At 37.9% G+C, this 26776-nt stretch overlaps 1 protein-coding gene across 1 annotated transcript; it reads left to right on the plus strand.

Annotated features, from left to right (window-relative positions):
- Positions 1–14: 14 nt before the first annotated feature.
- On the plus strand, positions 15–26399 carry SLC13A4 (solute carrier family 13 member 4). The gene is made up of 16 exons (XM_042837796.1): positions 15–113; positions 4944–5072; positions 8597–8733; positions 9282–9463; positions 10099–10153; positions 11950–11989; positions 12657–12734; positions 14219–14409; positions 15675–15794; positions 18600–18701; positions 19187–19288; positions 20399–20496; positions 21616–21746; positions 22541–22702; positions 25379–25516; positions 26262–26399. The coding sequence occupies exons 1-16, from the start codon at positions 15–17 to the stop codon at positions 26397–26399; spliced, it is 1902 nt and encodes a 633-aa protein (XP_042693730.1).
- Positions 26400–26776: the final 377 nt, after the last annotated feature.

Genomic DNA, 26776 nt, shown 5'->3' on the forward strand with positions numbered 1-26776 from the left:
CACCAGTAAAGGGTATGGCAGTGGTGAAGGAGATTCTCCGATCCAGGAACATCTTGCTCGTTGTTCTCATTCCACTTCTGCTGCTTCCTCTGCCGCTTTTGTACCCCTGCAGCGTAAGTACATTTTCTTTTTCTACAAAGCCTCTGAGTACAGCAGGCGCTCTAACTGGATAAGCCTACAGTGGACAAAAACAGAGGCAAGGATCTAAAAACAAAAACGTTTCTCTCAGAAATATCAAGGACTCAGATTTGAAGGAGTGAAAGTTATTGGGCAGTCATCACAATAACAATCAGAGATATTATGAGCAATGTCACAAGCAGAGATGAAGAACTAGGTGAAGACTCATTTTAAGACAGACACTTTGCATCTCTACTGTTTCTTCAGTGGTGAGGGAGAGGTGTTTAAAATGAATGCTTAGAGTGCCTTTCATTTTTAATAACAAATACGCATGGAAGAACTTTTCATTTGGTGCGTGTAGAACAGTTGTTCAAGTGAACTAGGAGCTAGGACTTGGTAGGACAACACGTGGCATCTGCTACAATAAAGCAAGCGTATGTACTGACATACTGCAGTTCTGACATTGGCTAACAAATGATAGCTCAGAGGCATTCACAACAGTACAAAGGAGGGAATCTTTGCTTAACACATAAGCAAGGCAATGGCAATGAATACCCCTGGTTAACTTCTCTCCATGCATATCTCTGCTGTGGTCAAGCATGAAATAATAGTGTACCCCTACCATATAGAAATGGTGATGTTTAACTTGCCAACATTTGCACTGTCTTAAAAATTCTGTGGCTCTGGCTTTCACTGTGATAGACATAAATCTAGCTGAATGGTGCAGCAATTTCCATTCCTTCTTTTACCCTGTTAAAGATTAATTCTTCTTTCTAGCACTAGAGGATTTATGAATACTACCACTGTTGTCAAATGACAGTTCAAAGGATTAGAAAACTGTGGGTTTTTGTTTGAAAAGAAAAAACAGGATTCACAGAAAGATAATGTTTTTACACCAGTGAATTGTATTTTACAGTTTGAATGAGTTCTTCTGCACTCTTATAGTGGTTTTACATCTCTTGTGACTTGAGTGAGAATGGATGACAAGAAATCGTACTTTCTTCAGAGAACAGTAATTCCCCCTTTTTTGCAAAAACCTGTTTTTGAAAGGATTTCATCTCCCCCAGTGCAATTGAAGGGGCAACATAAAGAACAGATTTTCTGTGAAATGCTTGTATGATACTGAAACTACAGCATGCTCTGTATCCCCTGAGACCTTCTCATAGGCAACACAAGATTCACTGCATTGAGACTTGTTACCTATGTTTGCTCACTGCCAGACTCGAAGGAAATTCTGTAATAACCAAGAGATTTGTAGTGTTATGGTATGAGTTTTGGAACAAGAACTGCTATTATACTGCATTTGTTCCATTGCAATATTATTCTGCACCTCATTGTGCTTCTGTACTGCAAAGTGACTTGAAAAGTCATCAGATGATATTTTATATTCATTTTGCATATGAGTGAATACTGCAGATGGTAAAGCATAGCTGTTAATCTGGCCCAGAGCTGGACAAATATTTATAATGCCATTAAGAAAACATCTATAGTTAATAAACTCATTTGACAGGATACTATTCAAGTGCTTTAAGCTAGTATTTATTTTGCTACAACGCATTGAGTAAGATTACGTCTTAGATCTGAAGATTAAATTTGTCTCCTGATGATTTTCTTATATTTTCACTTATCAGACAATTATAGTAGCTTTCAGTTTCACAGAGAGCAGAATTACTAGGTGAATTATGTTTGCATTTCTGCAGGGAATCAGCTATAGCCTCTTTAGTGATAGCACAGCTCTGGAAATGGGGTAATGTTATATGTGTAGTGTAAAGGGACATCAAAAGGAGAATGGGGACTCAGAACTCTTCATAGATAAGGTTTATGGGAATAATGTCCACAGCTTTCTATTATTTTGTGACAGTAAATGATTGGGCAGAAAATAAACCTGAGGAAATTTGTTTGAACTCTTCCCAAAATTGATACCTGAAATGTGACTTCTGCAACAGGTTTGAGACACTCACAGACATTTTCCATGCCATGACAAATGCAGAAAAAAAGTCTTTTCAAGACAGTGATACTTTCTCATTCTCGTAATCTCCTTAGCTGTTAATGGTGACTATTTCTACCATATTTGTTTCATCCTTATCCTTATTTATTTATTTATTTATTTATTTATTTATTTATTTGCAGTAAGCCCAATTAAGGACCACTGATTATTCCTCAAAAGGCAGCATGCACGGAACAGCTACGGCTGGCATATTGTCGTTTACCTTTATTTTTGCTGTATACCCTCTGAAAAGAGGAAATTGCACTGTGACCCTGTCAGCAAAAAGATAGCAGACCAGAGGCTGAACTATCACTTCTTGCATAGCTTAACCACATGCCTATATGCAAAATATGCATTGCAGATTTTTATATGGGTAAATCTTGAATCCAGACTTCATCGTTAGTGAGTATTCTGAGATTCTCAGATGGTTTAACTACAAATGTATTGTGTGTTGAGCATATTATGGAAGTTTCAGCCATGGCATTCCTTTCAGTCCTCTTTTCTTTGTTTGTAAGATGCAGACTGAAGGTAGGTGGAAGCCCCCCCAGCCATCACATAAAAGCTCACTGAAATGTATTTTCCTATTCTGGGCTTCATTCCCTTCTTAGGTATGTTTAATATTCATTTTCACCTCTGCAAAAGAAGTAAAAGAATGAAAAAAATAAATAAATTACATAGCCATTATTTCAGTACAGTACTTAGTAGCTCTGGTAACTATTACATAAATACAGAAATTGAATTCAATTGAATAGAAAAGATTAATTTATTTCTTCTTTCGAAAGAGCTGGTTTAGAGCACTGAGAATAAATAACAATAATAGGAAATAAGTAGCACAAAGATTTAGTGCCTGTCCCAAGTAATTTTTCTTAGAGAGGTGACTTCCCTATGTCCTATTTCATTTCCACTATTAGTCTATTGCTACATGCATACAGATGATATAGAATAACTATGCTCAAAGAAATTCTAGAGAAAAATATTTTTGGAAGGAGAAAATAGTTTGGGATCAGGTTAGTATAAAAACATTATTAAGAATTTTGTCAAAATATATCTCAATTTTTTTATATCTGCCCCATTTTAAAATAAAAATTAATGCTGTTTCATTCAAGCAATTTTGTCTTCAATATTGCTGGACATCATGGAGCCCATGTTAAAAATATATATATATATAGCTTGTTAGCAGAAATTAATTAGTTAAATAATAAAAAAAATATGTTAAATAGTCACTTGGTCACTAAAAGAACCCTATCCTTTGCTCTCTGTGGAATATCAACCATCAAGTTGAATGCAGTTAAAAATGACTAAGAACAAGTTGGCTAATGTTTATGAACCCATCAATCAGTGCAGTGACTCACACCTAGAATTGCTTTGTCTTTATAGTAGGGATTACTAAGGGATTACTAAAATTTTAATTCAAAAAATTTGCTTGCTTTTTCTATAGAGAGGTCACTTCAAGCTGATACAGCCGGAATACTTGTCTTTCAGAGCTTGAAATAGTATAGCAATTCTATTTCATAATATGTGTTCATCATAATCCATGAATATTTTACTAAAAAGATCTCCCTTATCCATTATAACCCAATACTTTCTAGCCTACCTTACAGCTTTTGATCTTGCTAACAATGAAGCTGCATCTGCAGCAAAATCTTTTACTATTATATGTGATCAGAGAGGACTAGTGAAACCTGTTTTTTCTACCTTAAAACATAAAACACTCCTATAATGAGTAAAGGAGAGAAATATGTATGTTTTTGTGTGGTGCAGGATTTCAAATGGTACTTTTGGGTACTTTCCTACCCAAAAAAGAAACACTTCAGAGCTAAATTTGTCAACTTGTCCAGTAGCATTCCAGATACTCTCAATAGTCTCTGAGTGAGTGATCATAGTGAGCCTGGATCAGGTCCTGGGCAACCTGATATACCTGTGAGCGTCCCTGTTCATTGCAGGGGAGTTGGACTAGATAGCATTTAATAATCCCTTCTAACTCTAAGGAGTCTATGATTCTAAAGCTCGGGACCACATTCTCATGGCTTTGTGTCCCAAGATTTTGGAAAGTAGCAAATTTGCTACTTGATTAACCACATGACCCAGTGGCCCGTAAACCCATCTGAACTTTGGTCTTTCTTTTCCCAGAGAACTGCAGAAATTACCTGGGAAAATACAGCCAAATATTTCCCAGAAGAACCACTGTGTAGCTTTGTCCATTTTACACCATATGTGAATACTTCTGAATTATTCTGAAAACTCCTCATTCCTGTGCTTGCCCAACACTGGGAGAAAAGCCAGGTAGACATACAGGCTCCATGGGGCAAATCTGAGGAGTCGTGGAGAAATTTTTGTTCTATACTGGGTTATTTCAAGCAAACAAATCCATCAGTGAACAATGATTTTGCTGATAAATAAGTATACCCAAATATTTTGCACTAGTTTCTGTGCCAAGATTTTCATTAGCAACATCTTATTCAGGTATTGGCCTTTCAATTTGCAGCTTAGATTTCACATCCAATCAGCTGTGCTTTAGAACACCCTTGTGTGAACATTGTTGAATTCTGAGGTGCTGGCACATGCTGCCCAGAGATATGGATGCTTCATCCCTGGAGGCATTCAAGGTCAGATTGGATGTGTCCCAGGGAACTTGATCTGGCAGATGGTAGCCCTGCCCATTGCAGGGGATTGGAACTACATGGCTTTATGGTCCATTCCAACCCAAGCCATTCTATGATTCTATGATTCTTGTAATCCAGGCACCCTCAGCCTGATGAGTCCTGTGAACATATTCACAAAGGTTTTCACAGCAGGTTGTATGACAGCAACATTTAACAACAGTGCTTTCTCCATACAGGAAGCCTCATGTGCCTACGTGTTGATTGTGACAGCTGTATACTGGGTTTCCGAAGCAGTACCTCTTGGTGCAGCAGCCTTAATTCCTGCTTTCCTATACCCACTTTTCGGAGTCATGAAGTCCAGTGAGGTAAGACCAGCGTGCACATTTTTGTCATTTCATCTTTTTACTCTCAGTTAATTGTATGATTAAAGCAACTTTTAGTGGACTAGCAAGAATGAGTCTGGGAGGAAGAAGCGTACATCTTACAATAAGTAACATGGACCAACCAGCCCTTACTTGCATTGAAAACTAGACATAGGAAAGGACATAGTAGCCAAAGAAGTGTCCATCCTATTGGCTACTGCATCACCAGCATTCCTAACACATACTGCACCATGATTCGACCTTTCACTTCCTCTGAAAAGTACATATGGGATAAACTGGAAAGTTTACTTCCAATGAGGGATGGAAAATGTAAAAAAAAAAAAAAAAAAAAGCCTTACAGAATCACAGAATCAAAAAATCCTAGAAGGGGCCTCAAAGATAATCTAGTTCCAACTATAGAAAGGGTTGCCAATCACTAAATTGGGTATTAGTTCAGGTTACCCAGAGTCCCTTCCAACCCGATCTTGAACATTTTCAGGAATGGGGCATCCACACAGCTTCTCTGGGAAACCCCTTACAGTGCCTATAGATGATGTACAAGGTATGAGACCATATATACTAAAAAGTACTACCATGTAATACTAGGAAGATGCCTAGTACTTTTTCCAACCAGTAATCCTAGTGGTGCCTTGAAGTCATCAGTTCTCAGGAAAAGGAGTAGCTGTATGAAAAGTCTCTTTGATACATTCTGAATTTGCTTAATTGAGTTTCTCTTGAATGTCATTTTCTTTCAGGATATGCCAAGAATTCCTTCAATTTCATCTGCAGCTTTTATTTCTTACATTTTTCCATCTCCCTTTCTTTTTTTTTTTTTTTTTTTTTTTTTTTTTGGTTGAATGAAGTAGCACCACACTTGGTTTATTAGAATTAGAAATATAGGTAACACAGAAGAATATATAGCAACCATAAGGTTGGTTAAAATTCTAACACAGTCTGGCAATGTGCAGACTCATAAACATCTGTAATCAAACACAAAACAAGACTTATATGACATCTCTTATTCCTTCCAGTACTGCAACAATTGTATAATATAATCAAATACATTTCCCCATCTGCATATTTCAATATTTTCAGGATCTTTTTCTTAACATAAAGGTTAGCACAAAACATTGTAGCATATCAGAGAAAGAAAATTTGGGGGCAGCCTCACAACTTCAATGTAATATTAAATTAAATGATATTGGGATTACTGCAGAGAATGTATTATTTACTTTAGGAAACAGAAGTAAAATCCTGTTTATTAAAATAAGCAAAGCTGATGGTGCTGCAGTATTTCCAGTCTCCTGTTCTAAAGCACCATAGAAACTGGGTCTCATACCTTGGAGTTTAAGCCACACTTCACTCACAGGCCTTGAGAGCATGAGTCTGGGTGCTGTGTGTGTGTTGCATGTATAAATAAGAACCTTAGTATTTGCTTGTTTCTCAAAATTGGCTGTGAAAGGGATAAAGCAAAACAACAGATTCTTTGTGCTGCTGGCTTGGTAGATTCCTTTCATTCAGTTCAAGATTTTTTGAACAAAGTATTAGGAAAATAAAGTTAATGCGAAAGAAACCAGTAGAAGAAAGCCAAAAAAAAAAGTGATATTTGAAAGCTCTGGCATACAACTATGATGGCCAAGTCTACTAAGTATACTAGGGGTATTTGTTAAATAAATGTAACAATATCCTTAACACTTACTGCAACATGCACAAAATAACACTAGTGCCATTTGTACATTTTTATCAGAGTGTAAGAATAATGGAGGATAATGGAAGGAATATGGCTTAAACTGTTTTAAAATGGTAGGGCCTACACTTGTTTACAGCAAAAGGCATTTATACAGACTGGAAGGAGCAGTCCCTGAGAGCAGCCCTGCAGAGAAGGACCTGGGGGTACTGATGGATGAAAAACTGAACATGAGGCAGCAGTGTGCTCTTGCAGCTCTGAAAGCAAATGGTATCTTGGGCTACATAACAAGAGGGGTGGCCAGCAGGGATGGGGAGGTGATTGTCCCCCTCTACTCTGCTCTTGTGAGACCCCATCTGGAGTACTGCATCCCAGTATGGAGCCCCAGAACAAGAAGGACAGAGAGCTGTTGGAGAGGGTCCAGAGGAGAGCCACAAAGATGATCAGGGGGCTGGAGCACCTCCCCTATGAAGACAGGCTGAGGGAGCTGGGCTTGTTCAGCCTGGAGAAAAGAAGGCTGCAGGGTGACCTCATTGCAGCCTTTCAGTACCTAAAGGGAGCCTACAAACAGGAGGGGAATCAACTCTTTGAAAGGGTAGATAACTGCAGGACAAGGGGAAATGGTTTTAAGTTGAGGGAGGGGAGATTTAGGTTAGATGTCAGGGGGAAGTTTTTTACTGTGAGAGTGGTGAGGTGCTGGAACAGGCTGCCCAGAGAGGTTGTGGATGCCCCGTCCCTGGAGGTGTTCAAGGCCAGGTTGGATGGGGCCCTGGGCAGCCTGGTCTGGTATGAAATGGGGAGGTTGGTGGCTCTGCATGTGGCAGGGGGGTTGGAGCTTCATGATCCTTGAGGTCCATTCCAACCCTGGCCATTCTGTGATTCTGTGATTCTGTGAAACCAAAGAGTCCGTGTTTAAGAAAAAAATTGTAGACATATCTCATGAATCATTTTGTTTAAATAAAATAAAATATTCAGCTCGATTCCAAACATTCACTTATTTATAAATTTTATTTTCTCCTGTTTTGTTTGTTTTCACCAAAAAAGTGTGTGATTTTTTTTCTTATTATTTTTGCAGTAGTTTCACAGAGTATCTTCTTGTGTTTCAGCAAGTCACACATTCAAGAATTCTGCTTTGGATTTGTTCCTGCATTGTCTCTGAATATTTTCTTAAGCTGTAGTTGATTTTTGATCATCCCTTCCAGATTGAAGTTCTCTTTATTTCAAATTTTGCCTTCTTTCCCTAACACAATGCAGGTGGATTTCCACTCTGAAAAGTTCTGGCACAGTATCTTCAGACCATCAAAGCAATATCACAGCCTTTATTCATTGCATTAAGAGTGCATGTCCCCAAATAGCTTTTTTTTTTTTCCCCCCGAAGCCACAGGTTCTAGAGATGCCAAATTTTGCACAACGATTGAACATGACTTAAGAAATACAAACAAGATAGACAATGATATTTCCATAACCAAAAAGCAGATGACACACATAAATAAGGTGCTCTCAGAGCAGAATTTTGTGTCTGTTTCAATTTGTGCCTCATTGAGCTACAACTAACTCCAGGCAATGCACATCCTGAGCAAAGAAGTAAGATTTCTCTCAATCTCTTCAAAGCTGAGAAATCTACAAACAAGAGGGGATGCAGCTCTATTACTTGTAAATGCCAAATGAGAGAGATTGAAGACAGCATTATGACTTCTGAATTCTTCAGTTTCCCTGGCTTGCTGTGATTCTTCTTGTGGGAGTGTGGAAACCACAATATTTCTTACCCTTCAGCATGATCTCTGTGTTGGCTAGCTACTGTGTTTTTTAACAGATTACTTCCCCCATGTTCTTAATGCAGGTGGCTGCTGAATATTTCAAGAACACAACTTTGCTCCTCATGGGTGTGATTTGTGTGGCAGCTTCTGTAGAAAAATGGAATCTCCATAAACGTATTGCTCTGCGAATGGTCATGATGGCTGGAGCAAAGCCAGGCATGTGAGTGGATCTTCAGATTTCAGGGCAATCTGAGGCAGCTTGTAAAAGCAAATAACTCAGGCTCCTCTATCCACAGACAAAACCCAGCTGGGTTTGGGGCAACTGTTCCTACCCACTATCCCTGTCAGAATTTGAAAGCTTTCAAACATTCTCAGCAATTTTTCTGCCACCTCCTCCTCCTCCTCCTTGACTTATATAATTCTATTGCTTTCTATTTTCGGCTGATTCTTTATTTCTAATCTCTCTGTTCCCTCTTTGTTTGTTTAGCAAATATAAAATAATTCTTAAGGTATCCCTGAATGCACTGAAAATCAGTCTTTCTCAGGTCACTGGTTTCCAAGTGGGGAAACAAAGGGTTTTCAGTGATATATGATCTTATGACAATTCTTAACACAAAGCAGCATTTTATCTATGCACACAATAGTATTTTGGTACCAAGAAAAAGAAAAAGACCCTACCTATATGCTTACCATCTGACTAATAAAAAGGTTAGGAAGGCCTTTAATATTTGTGAAAGTGCCTCAAAGTCTCACTGTGTTACACTTCAGGTTGCTTCTTTGCTTTATGTGTTGCACCACGGTGCTTTCCATGTGGCTTTCCAACACATCCACCACAGCCATGGTGATGCCAATTGTGGAGGCAGTGCTCCAGGAACTAGTGAATGCTGAGGAGGAGCGTGATGTCATCAGTACTGCAGGCAGCACCATTATTGAAGAAAACGAGCCAATAGGTATTTGCCAATATTGGCCATTTTGTTCTCATTTATCAGTGACCAGAATGATTGATATATATTATTCAAATTCTCCCCAGATCATAGCTGTTTGATTTGTACTGCCAAATATATTAGTCCATTCTTTTTCTTTTTGCATGGTGATATTTCTTCCAAAATTGCAAGACAGTTTTGCCTTGAAACGTAGCAGAGGCCCAAACACATGCTCTGTGACTATCCCAAGCTTGCCTTTCTACTCCTGCACTTCCAAGCTGCCCAGTTCAGACCAGGTGCCAGAAAAAATTTCTTCTGCACTGGTGTGAGCTTTAGCGGTTTCTGACATTCCCAGAAAGAAAGAATTTGGGAAGAAAAAAATCTCCCATTTCTTTCAATTCACAGATTCCAGGCTGAACAACGACGTTATCTAACCTAACTTAAATTCTGGCATCAAGGCCTGAAGTCCCACAGGCATGACAATATTTTAATTGTAAGAGGCATGCTCTGAGGACAATAAAACACAACAAAATGCCACGTAAGTGTCACAGAGTTACCTGAGAAGGTCCAGACCAGCTTTCGCTTGCAATAGTTTCTCCAAGTTTAGTCACCCGAAGGCTCAGATCAGTTCTTACCACAAGCCTCCTGTTCCTTCTTTACAGGTCTCAGCGAAAAGCATGACCAACCTTCACTGGAGCTTATCTTCATCAATGAGGAGTAAGAATGAACCCCGTACGACTGGAGATTTGAGCCCTACACAGGTTGCAATGAAATGAACTGAGGAATAGAGCAGGAAGGGCGTGGAAAAGCTTATAAATTGATGTCTTACATGTAACTGACAAAGAAGGCTGATATGAGAAATAGGATTGATGTAATGGTCTGGATCTCACTAATGTTTGCAGGGATATATTTATTTATTTATTTATTTATTTTAACATTATTACCACTATAAAGTGAAGGAAATACCCACTTACAGAGGATTCTTGAGGGAAGCCTTAACTGCCAAGAGTATTCAAGAAACAGATGATGGCAGAGAGAGAGAAAAAAAAAAAAAAAAAAAAAAAAAGGAAAGAAAAGAAAAGAACTGTAAAAGATTTATTTGAATGCAGCCAAAATTCTTCAGAAGTTTATAACACTAAAAGATTGAACCAGGCCTCTATTTTTGGTAAAATAAGAGCAGATAAAGGAAAGGACTAATTTTTATTTTGAGTTATCAGATAAACAAGTCAGATACGCAGGAGTCTATATAAAGTTCTTGTTCTCCAACTGCAATACAGGCTTAATTCTGAGAAGCATCTTCTTAAAAGGTACGGGGTTAAAACATACAGTTTCTTCTTTAGCTTCTTCTGTTTTATTCACAAGAGTACAAAATAAAAGACAAATAAGTTCTGGTTACATCATTTAAGATTTTCTTTAAAACAAACATTATCATTCAAGTAGCTCATGTTGACAACTTGAAGTTAGCTTGCAAGTTCTAAACAACATTCTTATTAGTCTGGAGAATAATGAGCTCTCTAATAATTTGTCTTTTTATCCTCTCTTTTTATACCACACATATTTTCTTCAGTATAAAGGAAATCTTTCATTTTGGTATTATGCCATTAATTACTTTAAGACTTATTGAAAAATATGTGAGAAATATTTCATAACAGAACTATTATTAAAACAGTATTACTTGAAAAAAAAAACCTTGAAATTTATTGGGAAAAGTAGCCCACATTCTGAAATTAAATCTGACTTCAAAGTAAAGTAAAGAAAAGTAAAAACTCTTTGTATTATTTGCGTGGACCACATGCTACCCGTGACAGATCTTAGTGAAAGCTTTAGTGTGGCACGGGACGGTGCTCATAAAAAGCATTGAAGAAGCTGATGGAGGAAGAACTTGAATAGAACAAGATGGAGGTAGCATTGGCTTGCCTGGTAATTCACTTCATTGTGAATGGAGTCCATTCCTAGAACAGAGTATATACTACTGTGAATACATATAACTCTCCTGGATGGAAGTGGAACAGCCTTGCTACCAGGCTAGAGAGAGTCCAATTGGAACATAATTGGAAATAATGGTTTGAAGTTGAGGGAGGGGAGATTCAGGTTGGATGTCAGGGGGAAGTTCTTTACAGAGAGAGTGGTGAGGTGCTGGAACAGGCTGCCCAGAGAGGCTGTGGATGCCCCGTCCCTGGAGGTGTTCAAGGCCAGGTTGGATGGGGCCCTGGGCAGCCTGGTCTGGTATCAAATGGGGAGCTTGTTGGCCCTGCATGTGGCAGGGGGGTTGGAGCTTCATGATCCTTGAGGTCCATTCCAACCCTGGCCATTCTGTGATCCTGTGATAATAATTGTTCCCATGTATCTGCCCAAGATACCACAAAAGAGATACTAATAACTGGTATTCTTCACCATTTTAGTAGGCATTACATCTCCTGCAGCTGTTGCCTCTCCTTCTCTTGATTTGCGCCTTTTGGGGGAGCTGGTTGAATAGACCGTTTTAAAGTATATTTTCCTTTCTTTGTTTTTAGTGCTACTACTACTGACTTCAACTCCTTGATGCATTCAAAGGTATTGTCATAGGTAGTACCTGTATATTCTGAGCTGCACTGTTTGCTAATACCATCAGAACACAGTCCACACTGCTCTACAACTCCTTCCTTTATTTCAAACAAGAAGTGGTTGTTGTGTGAGAGTACATAGCACAGAATGTTCTGCTTCATATTTAACCTATCAGACTTCTTGCACAAATCACAATGGGAAACATTAACGCCACAGGGTTTATTTCAAGTGCTGCCAAGGATCCAGTCAGTAAACTAATAATTCCATCCAGACTCTCAGTTTTTAGCAAGTTCAGGTAAGGACTTTTACTGTCCAGTTACCATCAAGTTCTGCAGTTGAGATGCCTCGGTTAATTAGAACTACACATCTTACAAAGTCACCGTCTCTAGCAAGGGCACTCTTAGATTCTGCTACATGATAGGGGGAGAAAACTGATTTATATATATATATTCTGAATTGTAAAACCACTTGAAAATAAAAGCAGTATTTAAAAAAAAAATCTCGTGCTTTTCCAGTGTGGTTCAATGCTGAAGTTTCGGTGGTTTTGCACTGTTTTGTTTTCATTTGTTTGTTTGTTTTGAAAGTCCACAGCCCATGAGTTTTATAAAGCAATATTAGTCTAAGTGCCCCTAGAAACAGAAGAAAGACTAATCTAAAGGCATTTGCCTCCTTACAGACTATGAATAGTGTGCATATGATAGCCAACCCGATTGGAACGATGAAATCCAAGAGCAATGGGCAGCAGCTACCTCAGGTAAGGAGATGTTTGAAATGGAGGGTAAAGGAAGGGACAGAGACGAGCATCATCTGTTTATCACTGCTTCATTTTTATTCCTTGTAAGCTGCTTTTAATGAAATCATTCTCTATCATTTTACAGCAGTTACTTTTTAGCTCTATGTTAATTCTTGTTCCCATTTAGAATTCCTCAGCACAGGTATTTTTGTACAGCCATCTTCCAGTAAGACATTTCTGAATGGCTTGTACAATTCATTTAGCTTTATACTCAGTAATGTGACCACAAGTTTCACTTCTTATTTCACTGCTCTACCCACTTTATTTCAGCAATTCCTTCCTGGAAAATGGTGCAACAGAAAAAGAAGAGCAATCCTTGACTCACAATGTCCTACTCAGAACTAAACTAACAAGAGACATGGATCATTTAATTGTTCAACCAGTGGGTTTGGCAGTCTTAGTATTCATCTCCTTTTTGTACTGCCAAATATTCTCCATCAAAATCCTCTACTACATTACACGACTGCAGTATTTCTACTTTTCCTCAGTGCCTCCAAGCAGTGACTGTTTTTTCTACTGTGGTTATACAATTCCTAAATGCATAAGTTAATGTTCAAGAAAGATTAGACTAAAATCAACACATGCATTTGCATTAGCAGTTCTAATGAATCTAAGTGTATGTTTCTAAACTGAATGCACTTCTCTTGTTATTTAATTTCCTCTTGCACCCATTTGCCATTTGCATTCACTGATTATTTTGTAGGTAGTATGCTCTCTTCACTTTTAACCTACAGGGACATGAATCAGAGAACTCTGACGACAAGCATGATTTACAGCATGACTGATTTTATGACATAAACACAAATCCAAATTAATGATTTAACAGATCTATTTGACTCCGGTGATACCTTTTTCCTGATCATAAACTATAGCCTTAGTTGCATGTAAAGTGCTCTGAGTTTCTCTACCTTTACAATATAACTGCTTGATTTAGTAGCATGGATCTTTTCTTGTCACTGTTAAGAAAACTTGTTTTGGAGCAATATTTTTTTCTGTAGCTTTTCTTTCATGGCCCAGCCTCTTCCGTGTACTTTCTGAGAATCATTCTTTAGGAGAGGCCCTGAGCCAGTCTGAGTGCCAAAAGTCCACCAAGCATTTGTCTGGTGGCTGTTCGTAAGCCTTAAGGATTACAGATTCCTTCTGCTGCAATGCTGGCATCCTGCCTCTGCAGCCCACAAAGGCCTTTTGGTATCCAGCTGAGATTCCAGTCAGAACTGGAGCCGACCCAAACTGTGGCCAGAAGTCCGATTACTGTCTATTCCATATTTCGCCGCAGACCAGGCAATTTCAGGCTCTGAGACAGGTTTCTAGCTCTGATCCCAACTAATACCAATGAAGAAAAAAATCTGTTCCCTCTTTTTATTAGCACTGTGGCATTAGAGAAAGCAGGGAGCGGGCTGCTGTTCTAATCTCTTTCTCTCCTTGATCAATGTATCCCCTCACAGGCTCAGATACTAGTCCTACCTCCTAAGCCCTCTGAACTGGACCTGAGCACTAAGTACCGGTATCAGTCCAGACATGACCACATGATCTGCAAATGCCTCTCACTGAGTATCTCCTATGCAGCAACTATTGGAGGACTGACAACCATCATAGGGACTTCAACTAGCCTCATATTCTTAGAGCACTTCAACAAGTAAGTGACACTGTGGGTGAAAATATGATTGGTCAATATCATCCCTGTGACTCTCCCTGTGAGTTATTTATTCTCTCAGGGAACTATTCTAAGATGATCTCTCTAAAGACAATTTTGTTTCCTTTCCTACTTTAACATTTTTTGCCAATGATTAAAGATTGTAAGGGGGAGCTTAAGTTAATATTTATATCCATATCTTTCTCCCATGCAAAATAAAAATTTCTCAACATTTCTCTTGAGCAACTTCTTCTGATACGAAAAATTGATTATCAAGAAGGCAGCAGGTTCCTTCAGAAATTAAGCACTAAAGCCATGCAGACAAAAGAATGAAGAAAAATGGAAATCTGTGCAAAAGATGAAAAGTCATAAAACTTGCTTCAAGTTATTTTTTGGCTTCATAGCAAGCTGGTTCTCATGGTGAACCTAGAATCATCATTGGTAATACTTGTGCTGTTTAACATGCAGTGCAGAAATATGTACATTTAGAAGTGTGGCCTTACACCTTTGCTTCATGGATGATGGGAAGCAGCTCTGAGCTAAATATTTCCTCTATCATGTATGCCCAGAGCTCTCAAAGGCATGAATGTCATCTCTGTCAGAAGTCTGATAGAAGTTCTCCTCACTCACTGATCTGTAACCAGGCTCACACCTGATTCTGATCATCTACTGCCATGGCTGTAACATTATCCTGCATTTGACTTTTTGAAATGCTGGCAGCAATGATAACTAAATTCAGAACCCATCTTTAGCCCATGAATCTGGATTTCACAACACTTCCGAAGACCATGCTTTTTTGACACTTCCACCAAATGCATATATCAGACATCTTTGTCAGAACCTAGCAGACTATAGTGATTATTTTTGTGGTCCAGAATAAGACACACATAGAGATTCTGAGTGAAATCATTCTTAGTTCTACTGACTAGGACTTTGAACAATAAACTCAGATAGAGACAGGATTTAATTCCTGGTAATTGCAATGATTTTTGAAATTGGATGGAGAATCTAGACCATCTGGTCTTAAAGGTTTGAAGTTCTATCTGGTTCATCTCAGGCATGGTCAGTGACTGGCATTTTTGCCCAATGGCTTTACTATGAACAAGTATTGTATTTGTCACATTTATATACTGATGAATTTTTTCTGTCATGCCATAACATATATGAACGTAAATACATGTTTGTACTTCTGTACGTATTGGAAATGTTCTTTTACCATTCTAAACTCTCACATAATGTCTTTGTGTTGTTGTTTTTTTTCTTTACAGCCAATACCCAAATGCTGAAGTGATGAATTTTGGAACCTGGTTTTTGTTCAGTTTCCCCATTTCCCTCATCATGTTGGTCCTTACTTGGTTCTGGATGCACTGGTTATTCTTGGGCTGCAAGTGAGTGCAAGATGAATTGATAACAAAAACGGGGCATCATTGAACTCATTAGAGTGGATCTCATTAGAGCTTTTCTAGTTCAAATGATTAAAGCTAAGGTACAACTTTCTTCTTGATAGAAACAATTACAAGAGGAAATAATATTTTTTAGTTGTGACAGATAGGCAGCAGTGCTCATTATTGTTGCACAAGAGTGAAGTGCTTAGGTATTGGTGATGGAAACCTTTACTATGTACTCAACTGATTTTTTTTTTATTTAAACTCTCATAACTGGGTCTCATCATGGACCAAAAATCTTGATAAAAGTCCTTTTGGAAAGGTACAGCTGAAAAGATGAATAGGAAAAAATAACAGTAATTGAACAATTTACTTTTCAGATCTGCCTTCAGATAGATAAAGTTAATATAAGACAGTTAAAATTAATGGTAAACAAACTCCATTTATATATTTGATTTTAAAGGAAGAAGAACTCTTAGGCTGAGGTAAATACCCCTTGAAACCACCAGTTCTGAGATCCAAAACAAGAACAATTTCTGGTCTCCTATATCATATGTATTCTCTTTGCAGAAGCACTCAACAAAGTTAATGAAAATTGACAAAGTATATGCATTTAGAGTGAATTAGTCAATCTGCATTAAAATGCACTGCATACATATTTATTCAGAATTAAAGTGGCCTTAATTTGATTTAGTTTACTCTTAAAAGTAAGATGAACTGACATCACTAATTTATTTCACCTATGAAAGTGTATAAAATGATAATCAATTCTGCTTACAGCTGACCTTGGGTTGATTTTAAGACGGTGAATAACTTCCATGTCCTTCAGTCCCCTGAGTGTTTTAGTTCCAAATTAAAAGGCTAAAATAAATGTCTTTTTCTTTCTATTTTTTTTTAAATTTTATTTATTTACTTAATCTTGAGTGGAAACAAGCCCTAACACCACTTTCAATTACTTTCTGCTTTTTAAAATAAAAGCCATTGAAATTCCACATTGCATCTAAGACCTCATGCTGATTAATGTTTTTGTAGATAATACCAGAGACTGAACCATTATTGACTTCTTGAGAAGTGCTGGTTGGTTCCAAAACTCTTAAATCTTTGTTCATTTAAAATCATTAAAGAATGTGTTATGTTAAGCATGTGGATACAATACTATAACTTCACACAGTCCTAAGCCTAGCAACACTGAGAACATGTTGAAACAGCTGTTAATGCTTATATATAAATGTTTATTGAATTCCCATAATGTTCATGTTGCATGTTCTTCCTCCTAGGAAGCCCAGTGTTGTCATTCTGACTTGGGCTGATTGAAACATTTCAGACTTTTGTTGTAGGTTCTAGACAAATTCAAAGGAGATGGAGAATAGACCCACCAAACAATCATTGACAAAAAAAGCAGAGCTAGGAGTGGAATTGTCATTATGAAAGTGGCCATTAAAAAGCATATTTCTTTTCTCCTCCAGCAGATGCATGACCAATGGTGAATTTTACTGGAGTCTAAGAGCAAAGTTTGCAAGGAAATTTAAATGTGCACAGGAGTGCTATGTGAGTTTAAAACAAGAGACACATAGGTACTCAGTTGCTAGGGACATGAAAACTGAGATGTTTTTGTTAATCAGAAATGGTCAACCTGCATCTTTAGCTACCCAAACTATGCAGATAATTTGACCTTTGTCAAACACACCGTTTGGCCAATGTGGTAGCATAGGTCTCACTCTTGTGGGGCAACAAAAGAGACAATAAAATGAAAGAAACTTAAAAACCAGACCATTTCACCTTCAACATACTTACTTCACAGCTGTTGCAATCTATTTTAGGCTGGCTTAGCTGCAGAAGTTTCTCAACCCACCCCATACACCCCTGTCCAATAGGTAGTACAGGTGGTGCAAAAAAGCAGAGTTGTGGCCCAAAGCAGAGCAAAGTGACACAGTAGGAAAGAATAAAAAGAAAATGTTTATGTGAACTTGAAAGAATATTCCTTTCAATTAGGAATGCTTTGCCATAACGTGAAGGCTAGCTGCATAAACTAGGTGCTTTGCCTAATTTGCATATAAATGTATAGCAAATTTAAATGTGTTCCGATGTTAAATGCACTTTTGCTTGTGTTTACCTGACAGATGTACAGCCAGTTTTCACCATGAGAAAACATATTGACTGTCTTGGACCCTGTGGCAGAGGCAATGTGGTCTTGCTCTTGGTTTGGAGAATGTTAGGAAGAGTAGAAGCAGACAAATTATGAAAGCTATTGGGTTCCTCAGCATAACTTTTATCATTACTTAGTTAATCCTGAACATTCAAGTGAAACTTGGACTCAGAAGCCAGATCAGGACATATGCATATTGGCTACCCTTGATCCTAGTGGAACCCATACAAATCCTTCACACCCAATAAAATTATTGATAGTTGATCACAGTCTTTCTATGGGATGGTATAAACTAGACCTAGTCTTTGGAAGTTTTGGGCACTGGAAAAAATCTGGCCACCAGCAGCCATCTGAGGAAACCTACAGAAAGGGAGTTCAGCCACAGCCTGGGGAGGCTCAGTGATATCAGTCAGGATTAGACCAGGCTCCACAAGGACCTTCAAACCACATGTAGGATTTTCTCTCAGAAAGACCTGGAAAATAGACTATGCAAAGGTCACAAGCAATGGTTTCCCTTTCCACTGCCACGAGGCCCAAATCACAATTTTACCTAAGAAGAATTGCAACTGAAGTTTTCAGTTTGTTTCTTTATTGTTATTTTTCTTACAGCTTTTCACTTCACTTCATGCCATTGTCTAATTTTACTGTGCTATTTACCTCAGTTTTAAGGAAACCTGTTCTTTGAGCAAGAAGAAGAAAACCAAACGGGAAGAAATGTCAGAGAGAAGAATTCATGAAGAGTATAAGAAACTGGGGAATGTCAGGTAAAACAGACCTCAGGAATTTGCCTGATTAGCCAGGACTACATGCAAAAATATTGGTATGGATTTACATTTTGATTTGCAAATATTATTATATGTTGCTATAAGCATAACTATGCTTATTACATTCTTTGAAAGGTTCAGTACCAAGTGCTTACAGAGGAATAGAAACATGAGCTTTACCTTGTATCCAGATAATGATGCAAATACATAACAAGCATTTATAAATATTTTCCTTTAGCTCCTGCCCATGAAGAACTGAATTGAAAATAATGATATTTTAGCTCGTGTTTACTGAGTTTACTTGGTTTTCAGTTGAGAGCCAAATGCAGAATTCCTTAATTCAAGTGATTTTTCTTTTCTAATTTCCTCATGGTTTTTTATTTCTTCTCTTAGAAACCTTTCTAATTCCTTATTTCTTCTCAAATCCGCTCTCAGGTTTTCAGACTGACACCTGTAATAGTTAGTTTGGTTCGTTTTGTTTCTAGCTATCCCGAGATGGTGACTGGATTTTTCTTCATCCTGATGACCTTGCTTTGGTTTACTCGTGAGCCCGGCTTTGTACCAGGCTGGTCGTCGTTTTTTGAAAAGTAAGTGAAGTTTCCTAAGCAACTACATCTTCAGACTTTATGCCATAAGTTTTGTCTATAAAATGTTATTACCCACCATTAACAAGGTAGTGAAAATTGAATACTTATTTCTGCTTTTTAAACTACAGCTGTTCACTCAGCAGCAAATTCTTTTCTTGCTTATGAGTAAGGCAGAGGGAACTAAGCAGACAAATTAAAACATATTTCCAATGTAATAAGTAGGAAGGGCAGATGCTGAAGTTTAATGCATTCATAGAGATGGTATCATGGAATATATTGATTGTATAATTCAAATTAAAACGTCTGTGTTTTTTTGTTAATTTTATACTGAATGATATTTTGACAAAACAATGTGTGTTTGAGAAAATAAAATTTATCAAGAAAATATTTATTTTGGTTGAATATTACACAGAAAATTGAAACAACTAATGTTATTTTTTTTATTATAAATAATATTGACAAAAATCTATGTAAGTAACATTAACAAAGAATACATACCAAAGATTATATAAATGAAGTTAAATTTTCTTCAGGTTTCCACTGTATAAAATTATTTTGACATCTCATCCCAATTTTGACTGAAAAATGGTCTTTACTTTTGGGATTTCCTGAGGGTATTTGTAGTTTGACACATCTCAAAGTATATTATCAAACTGAGTTTTAGAAGTTTAATTTAAAAACAGTCTTGTTCACTTTTAAGGATCATTTAGGTTTGTCTTCTCCTGAGAACGTGTTTATTCTTTACTGTTTCTAGCAAGCACATTTTTTTCTGTACATCAAAGTTAATATTTAAAACAGAAAGGGATATCTTTTTTCACTAGAATGTTAAAAAATATTACACGGATTGCAGTTAGCTAAATACATATTGCTATATTGAATAAAAATCTTATCTGTATCCTTGCTGTGAAGATATATTTTTCTAGAAGACTTCAGATGTGGAAATAAAAATTCAGCTCTAAATGCTAGAGCGCAGGGTTGGACATGGTGATCTCCAGATGTCCCATCCGACCTCAGCTGTGTTGCAATTCTGGGATTCTGTAACTGCTAAGAGATAGTTTACAAAGGCTTTGTAAGCGTGTTTTTATGATAACCCCATTGCTTCTTTCTCAGGAAAGGTTACCGGACTGATGCCACTGTTTCTGTTTTTCTTGGTTTCCTCCTTTTCCTCATTCCAGCAAAAAAGCCATGCTTTGGAAAAAAAGAAAAAGGTAAAGTACATGCGGCAAGAAAGAGAGCTGGCATGTTTTTCTTTAACTATGTTTTTCTGGTTTCTGCAAAACGTTTGATGAATACATTTTAATTGTGGAATTGTAGACGTAATTTCTCTGATACCATCCCTTGCATCAGTCTCCTCTTGTTTTCTTGTACTTTTATTCATATGGTCTTATCTAGCAGATTACCAACAGGTTTTATCTGTACTTATAGAGTTTTCAAAATTTAAGAAAGAGTTTTAGGAAAGATTGAGGTGTAGTTCTATCCTGAGAGTGCAGAGATTTGCAAAATTGGCTGAAGATAACATCTAGTAAATAATCCAGTCTTTATTTGTATGGAAGAAGTAAATGATAGTCTGGTTAAAAAGATGTAAAAAAGGTAGCAGTTGTTAATGTCTGGCAGTTGTTATTTTTGGCAATGCTTCTCTTGCTGTTATCCCAGTAATAATAATGATTAATTAGCAGAATTCATTTTTGATGGTGTTCAGAAGTGCTGATCAGTCTGCTGTGCCAGACTTTCAGCAATCATTTATGAAAACATAATTTCCTGCATAGTGTTATGTAAAAATTACAAATGTGTATAGATATGTTTGGTTTTTATACTGAAATACATGCAAAATACAGGAAAAATAACACCCTCTATCTCTTACTTCCATAATATACTCAAGCATCTCAGCAAACTGTCATCAGCTAAAGCCTAGGAACGTAAATGCACATTGTTAAACTTCATGACTTAGTGTAGAGAGCAAATGCCTTCCTTTGAGAAAATAATCCCATTGTATCTCCATCTTTGTAATCTACACATAATTTGCATGTGCACATACACAACAGAGAAGATTGTCTCTTGAAAAGCTATAGCATAAAGCAGGAGGGTTTACAACTATTCACATCAAAAGAGCAGCCAAAGAGAGGTCAGGATATTTGGAATCAGTATGATGCAATTTCTGAATCCGAGATAACCTGAAAGATAACCTAAACTCTTTTTCACCTCTTATAGACAGTTCTCAAGATAACTCCCATGAATATTGCACTACTACTAGTAGTGCAAAATACACGAAGATCTTTGCATAAATGCCAGTTCAATTTTGATCATGCATGTGCCTTATTTTGATATAGGAAATGCTGAAAGGTCAACAGACACCAACACACTGGACCCCATCATCACCTGGAAGGACTTCCAGAAGACCATGCCCTGGGAAATTGTAGTGTTGGTTGGAGGCGGTTATGCTTTAGCAGCTGGATGCAAGGTACTGATTTAGATTATATTACCCTTCTTAAAAAGTGAATAAATAAACCTGAGTTTCTATCCTTTTGTATGTGCTCCAAATTAGGATTACAGTGCAGAAACTTTCAAGTTTGTACATCTGCTCTCTCAACAGAAAGCTACCTAACAAAGGGCTCAAATCAGTTTTGTAAGCATAGCCTTCTATTGTCATTTCAGATTTTCTAGAAGAACTAGATACTCCTACATGGCTGGGAGAAGTCAAAGATCTGAGGGACACATCTGAAGGACCCTTTCTCAATGAGCAGCTAAGCAGCTTGGGGAAAACATCTCAGCTGCCACAGGATGCTCATATTTAGAAAACAGTCACGCTTCTAGTGCTGATAAGACAAATCATGCTCTGGGCTGTACTGAATATATCTCCCTGCAGTACAATTTATTAAAATACACCTAGCTCTCCTGCAGAGACCTATGTGTAGGCAACTAAATCTGTGTATCTTCATCTCAAAATTCTACTAACATTGGGTGATCCTTCATTACCAATTTATAATACTTCAGTTCATATATTGAAGAAAGGGGAAAAATCAGTCTTGGTGCAGATTCAAGTTATTAACTGTCAAATGTATCTCTGTGGTACTATGGACAATTCTTTATTAGACATTACACTGAAATCCAGTTTACTAAACAAAAGGTAATGGAGAAAAGATTGATCTTAATGTTGTTTACTTGCTGGTGACATTCTCTGACTACCCTGAAGAAAACAATCCCGTTAACAAGCATCCTACTTAAGTCAATGCTGTGCTTATGTCCTTTCCTCAGACTTCTGGCCTCTCTACATGGATTGGGCGCCAAATGCTGTCCCTGAGCAGCCTTCCCTACTGGGCTGTAACTCTGCTGGCCTGCATTTTAGTGTCCCTGGTAACAGAGTTTGTTAGCAATCCAGCAACCATAACCATATTTCTACCTATTTTATGCAGCATGGTGAGTATAAACAACAGCAGTTTTAATCTGTTGTTTCCTGTTGTATCCGTGGCACTCAGATCACAAAAAATTTAGCCTACATTCCTCAACTCCATACCCCCCAAAAAAACAACGTAACAAAAAATAACCTCACAACAACAACCTGAAAGGCAACTTCAGTCCTGATAAATTTATTCAAGACCTCTAGGACAATATAAAAACATAGCTCCTACCATGAGGAATAGATGGACTAAATACAAAGAAAGGTGACCACGCAATTGAAGCCTATGAAGTGAAGTCTAAATAAATCTTCAAATATCAATGTTATTTTAAATACATTATTCATTAATTAGTAGTTACCCACTCACCACATGTAAGGAAAGACTAATCAAGAATTTCATATCATCAGATTAAAATGGATTCAAGGGGATGATCTGGTAAGCATGCTAACACACAACATCAAAAGCAGAGATTATTGTAAGGAACAGAGGAAAAAGTCAGAATACTGGTATCAAAAGCAGAGAAAAGAGATGCAAATTTCATTCTATATTGGAATAGCAGCTCCAGAAAACTGTCTCATTTCTTTTCTTTTATGTAATGTGTACCTTTTCTTACTAAGAATGTAGAACATGAATTGTGGTTACCTGCTACAACAGTTTTATGAGGTTGTCCCTAAGTACATCATGTGAACAACTCTGAGTTAATATGAATATATTATCAGATTAAAATAAATAATTGTGTTAGTATGGCTTATGAGTACAAATTTACCTCTGTGCTCCACAGAGGCTCTTCTAAAGAGAAATTTAGAGTGGTAATCTACTTTAAGTATTCTGAACTGGCATCTTAAGATGTCAGGCTTTCTTTATTGACTCTGAAAGTAACCTGGAGATGCTTTCCTCTCCAGTTAGCCTTAAGAGTATGGTTTCCCTTTGCCATAGAACTAGGCTACAGCAACACAGAATAAAATGCAAAATTTCACCACCAGTGAAGGGTCTAACGCAAGAACAATTCTTTAGATAGCTCTGAAAGTACGTTCCACCAGTACTACCTTCTCACAGTGCAAATCTGGACCACAGACAGCTGGGTCCCAGATGAATGGAGGCTTGCCATGTGACTCCCATCTACAACAAGGAGGATCTGGGGAACTATGAGCCTGTCAGCCTGACCTTGGTGCTGGGAAAGGTTATGGAACAGATCATCTTGAGTGTAATCACATGGTATGTGCAGGACAACCAGGAAATTGGGCCCAGACAATGTGGGTTCATGTAAGGCAGCTCCTGCACGACCAACGTCATTCTACAACCAGGTGCCCCACCTGGTGGATGAGAGACATAGTCTACCCAGACTTCAGTAAAGCCTTTGACACTGACTCCCACAGTAATCTCCTAGGGAAAGCAGGCAGCACATGGCTTGGATAAGTACATTCTTTGCTGGGTAAAAAACTGGCTGGAGGGCTGGGCCCAGAGAGTCTTGGCGAATAGAGTTAAACAGAGCTGGCAATTGGTCACAAGCAGTGTTCCCCAGGGGCCAGTATTCAAACTTGTCCTGTATATCTTTACTGATATTGATATATTTATTGATTGATTGGAGGGAAGGAATCTGGAGGTGCTTCTTGGTGCTTGGCTGAAGATGAGCCAGCAGTGTGCTCAGGTGGCCAAGGCCAAATGGGTCCTGGCTTGTATCAGAAATAGTGCTGCCATCAGGAACAGGGAGGAAATTGTCCCCCTGTATTCAGCAGTGCTGAGGCTGCATCTTTAGTACTGTGTTCAGTTTTGAGCCTCTCACTACAAAAAGGACATTGAGGCCCTGGAGGGGTATTCAAAGAAGGGCAACAAAACTGGTGAGGAAGCTTGAGCACAAAACTTATGGGGAGAAGCTGAGAAAATTGCAATTGTTCAGTGTGGAGCAGAGGGAACTCAGGAGAGATCTTATAGCTCTCTATGACTACCTGAAAGGAGGTTGTGGTGAGGTAGGAGTTGACTTCTCCCAGGTAACAATGATAGGATAAGAGGGAATGGCCTCAAGGTGTGCCAGGGGAAGTTTAGGTCGGATATTAGGAAACATTTATTCTCCAAAAGAATATCAGGCACTGGAAGAGGCTGCCCAGAGAGGTGATTGAGTATTTGAGGAATTTGTATGCAAAATATGGTTTAAGTAAGCAATACTGGTGGTGGGTGGAAGGTTGAACTAAATTATATTAGAGGTCTTTTCCAATCTTTATGGTGATTTTACAGTTCTTTCTTAACCATAGTTAGGAAGACTTTAAGAATTGCTTCCGTATCTTTAGTAGCTGAAATAAAAAAAAAATTCCATAATGCCAACATCTTGTTATCTGTCTTGGAGGACGACTGAAGCAGTACTTAGTGATCAGATCAAGAACACACAGCATAGAATGACATGGGGAACAAGTAGGAAAAAGACAAAGAATGGCCTAACAGTAGCAATATGCAATCACTGTGGAGTTACTTTAGCGTTAAATAGCTGAACAGAAATCCTATGAGGTTTACCAACTCCAAATTACACCATTTTCCCACTAAACAAACAGAAGTACTTTCATGCTTATGTGTAAAAATGAGGGAGCTGAGATTTATAGCCTTGTTATCTTTATACGAAGTGGATAAGTTCTTTTCAGCTTATTTATGAGCATTGGCTTTTACTGGTTAAGTAAAACTTCTCTCCCTGCTCCTCTCCTTCCAGTCAGAAACCCTGCTTATCAACCCTTTATACACCCTGATTCCTGTCACCATGTGTATCTCCTTTGCGGTGATGCTGCCCGTGGGTAATCCTCCAAATGCCATTGTCTTCAGTTATGGGCATTGCCAGATTAAAGATATGGTGAGTTCTGAGATTGGGTATATCCTCCCTTTCTTCATCCAATCCGCGTGCCTTGTACCCACGCACAGTAGCCTACAATAACGATGATGGCACTGGTGTTAATATAGTCATACTTGTCTACCCTGCTGCTATGGCACAGAGGTAACAGGTTAAGAACAGTTAGACACCTCTGTAGGATATACATATTTCTCATCTTTGTCTTTATGAATATAATGGTCAAACAGGTATCAAACAACAGGAGTACACAAGACTTTGTGGTGACCTGTTAGGACAAGCACAACGGCAGTTGCAGAAGAAACAGACTGAACAGTAGGGTGCTTAGGGAAGTCAGGAGAGTACAAGAAATCAGTTTTATCATGTTGTTCCACACTGAATCACACAATTATCACCAATCATGCAGTTATCCCTCTTCTATGTGTGGTTTAAAAACCCATTCTGATTACGTGATTGAAAAGTTCAAGCAATAAACTAAGCAGTTTTCTGATGAGCTGCATCAACCTCTGACTATCAGTCCTGAATATTCTCACAGCTTACACTTTGATATATAATACCGAGTCCTTTTTTTCTATCTGTTTTAGAAATTAGTATATATATATATTATTACTATACATATAAATACATACAAATATATTCCATCAGAGTTCTTCACCATGCCCACTGTTACCTCTTTTGCCTTCTCTGTTTCTCTTTTAACTGATTTTGATCAAGCATCACTGATGTGTTCTGATAAATTTTGTTTTTGCAGGTGATAGCTGGTCTGGGAGTAAATCTGATTGGTCTGGCTGTTGTCATGGTGGCAATCAACACATGGGGAATTAGACTCTTCCAGCTGAATACTTTTCCAGAATGGGCAGCAGTAAGCAATGTCACTAGCCAGACATAATCTCCAACTAGAAAAAAAATAAAAAAAATAAAAAAGAAAAAGAAAAAAAAATAGTGCCAGACCAAAGCGAGTTCAGACAAAATACTAAATGTAAATTGCACCCATGAAAGAAAGGAGAAAATTTGTGCATGTGTAGAACCAAGATCCAGGGCAAAACCACAAAGAAAACTCACAGGGAGATCTTCTGCTTAACTCTGTTCTGAAAGGCAATGTGAGAGATTAGTTTTCCCCTATTGTTGCTTTCCTATAAGACTGGTGATATTGTATTCCAGTATAGAATACAAGTATACATACGCTACTGTATTCAAGAGTTGACTTCAATTTTACTGCTGACACTTACAGAGAATGAAAAGCAACTCTTGTTTCCAAACTCAGTT

This window comes from Centrocercus urophasianus, unplaced genomic scaffold (assembly GCF_019232065.1).
Source record: "Centrocercus urophasianus isolate 14NV4802_14NV808 unplaced genomic scaffold, USGS_Curo_1.0 seq_73, whole genome shotgun sequence".
Classification (NCBI taxonomy): domain Eukaryota; kingdom Metazoa; phylum Chordata; class Aves; order Galliformes; family Phasianidae; genus Centrocercus; species Centrocercus urophasianus.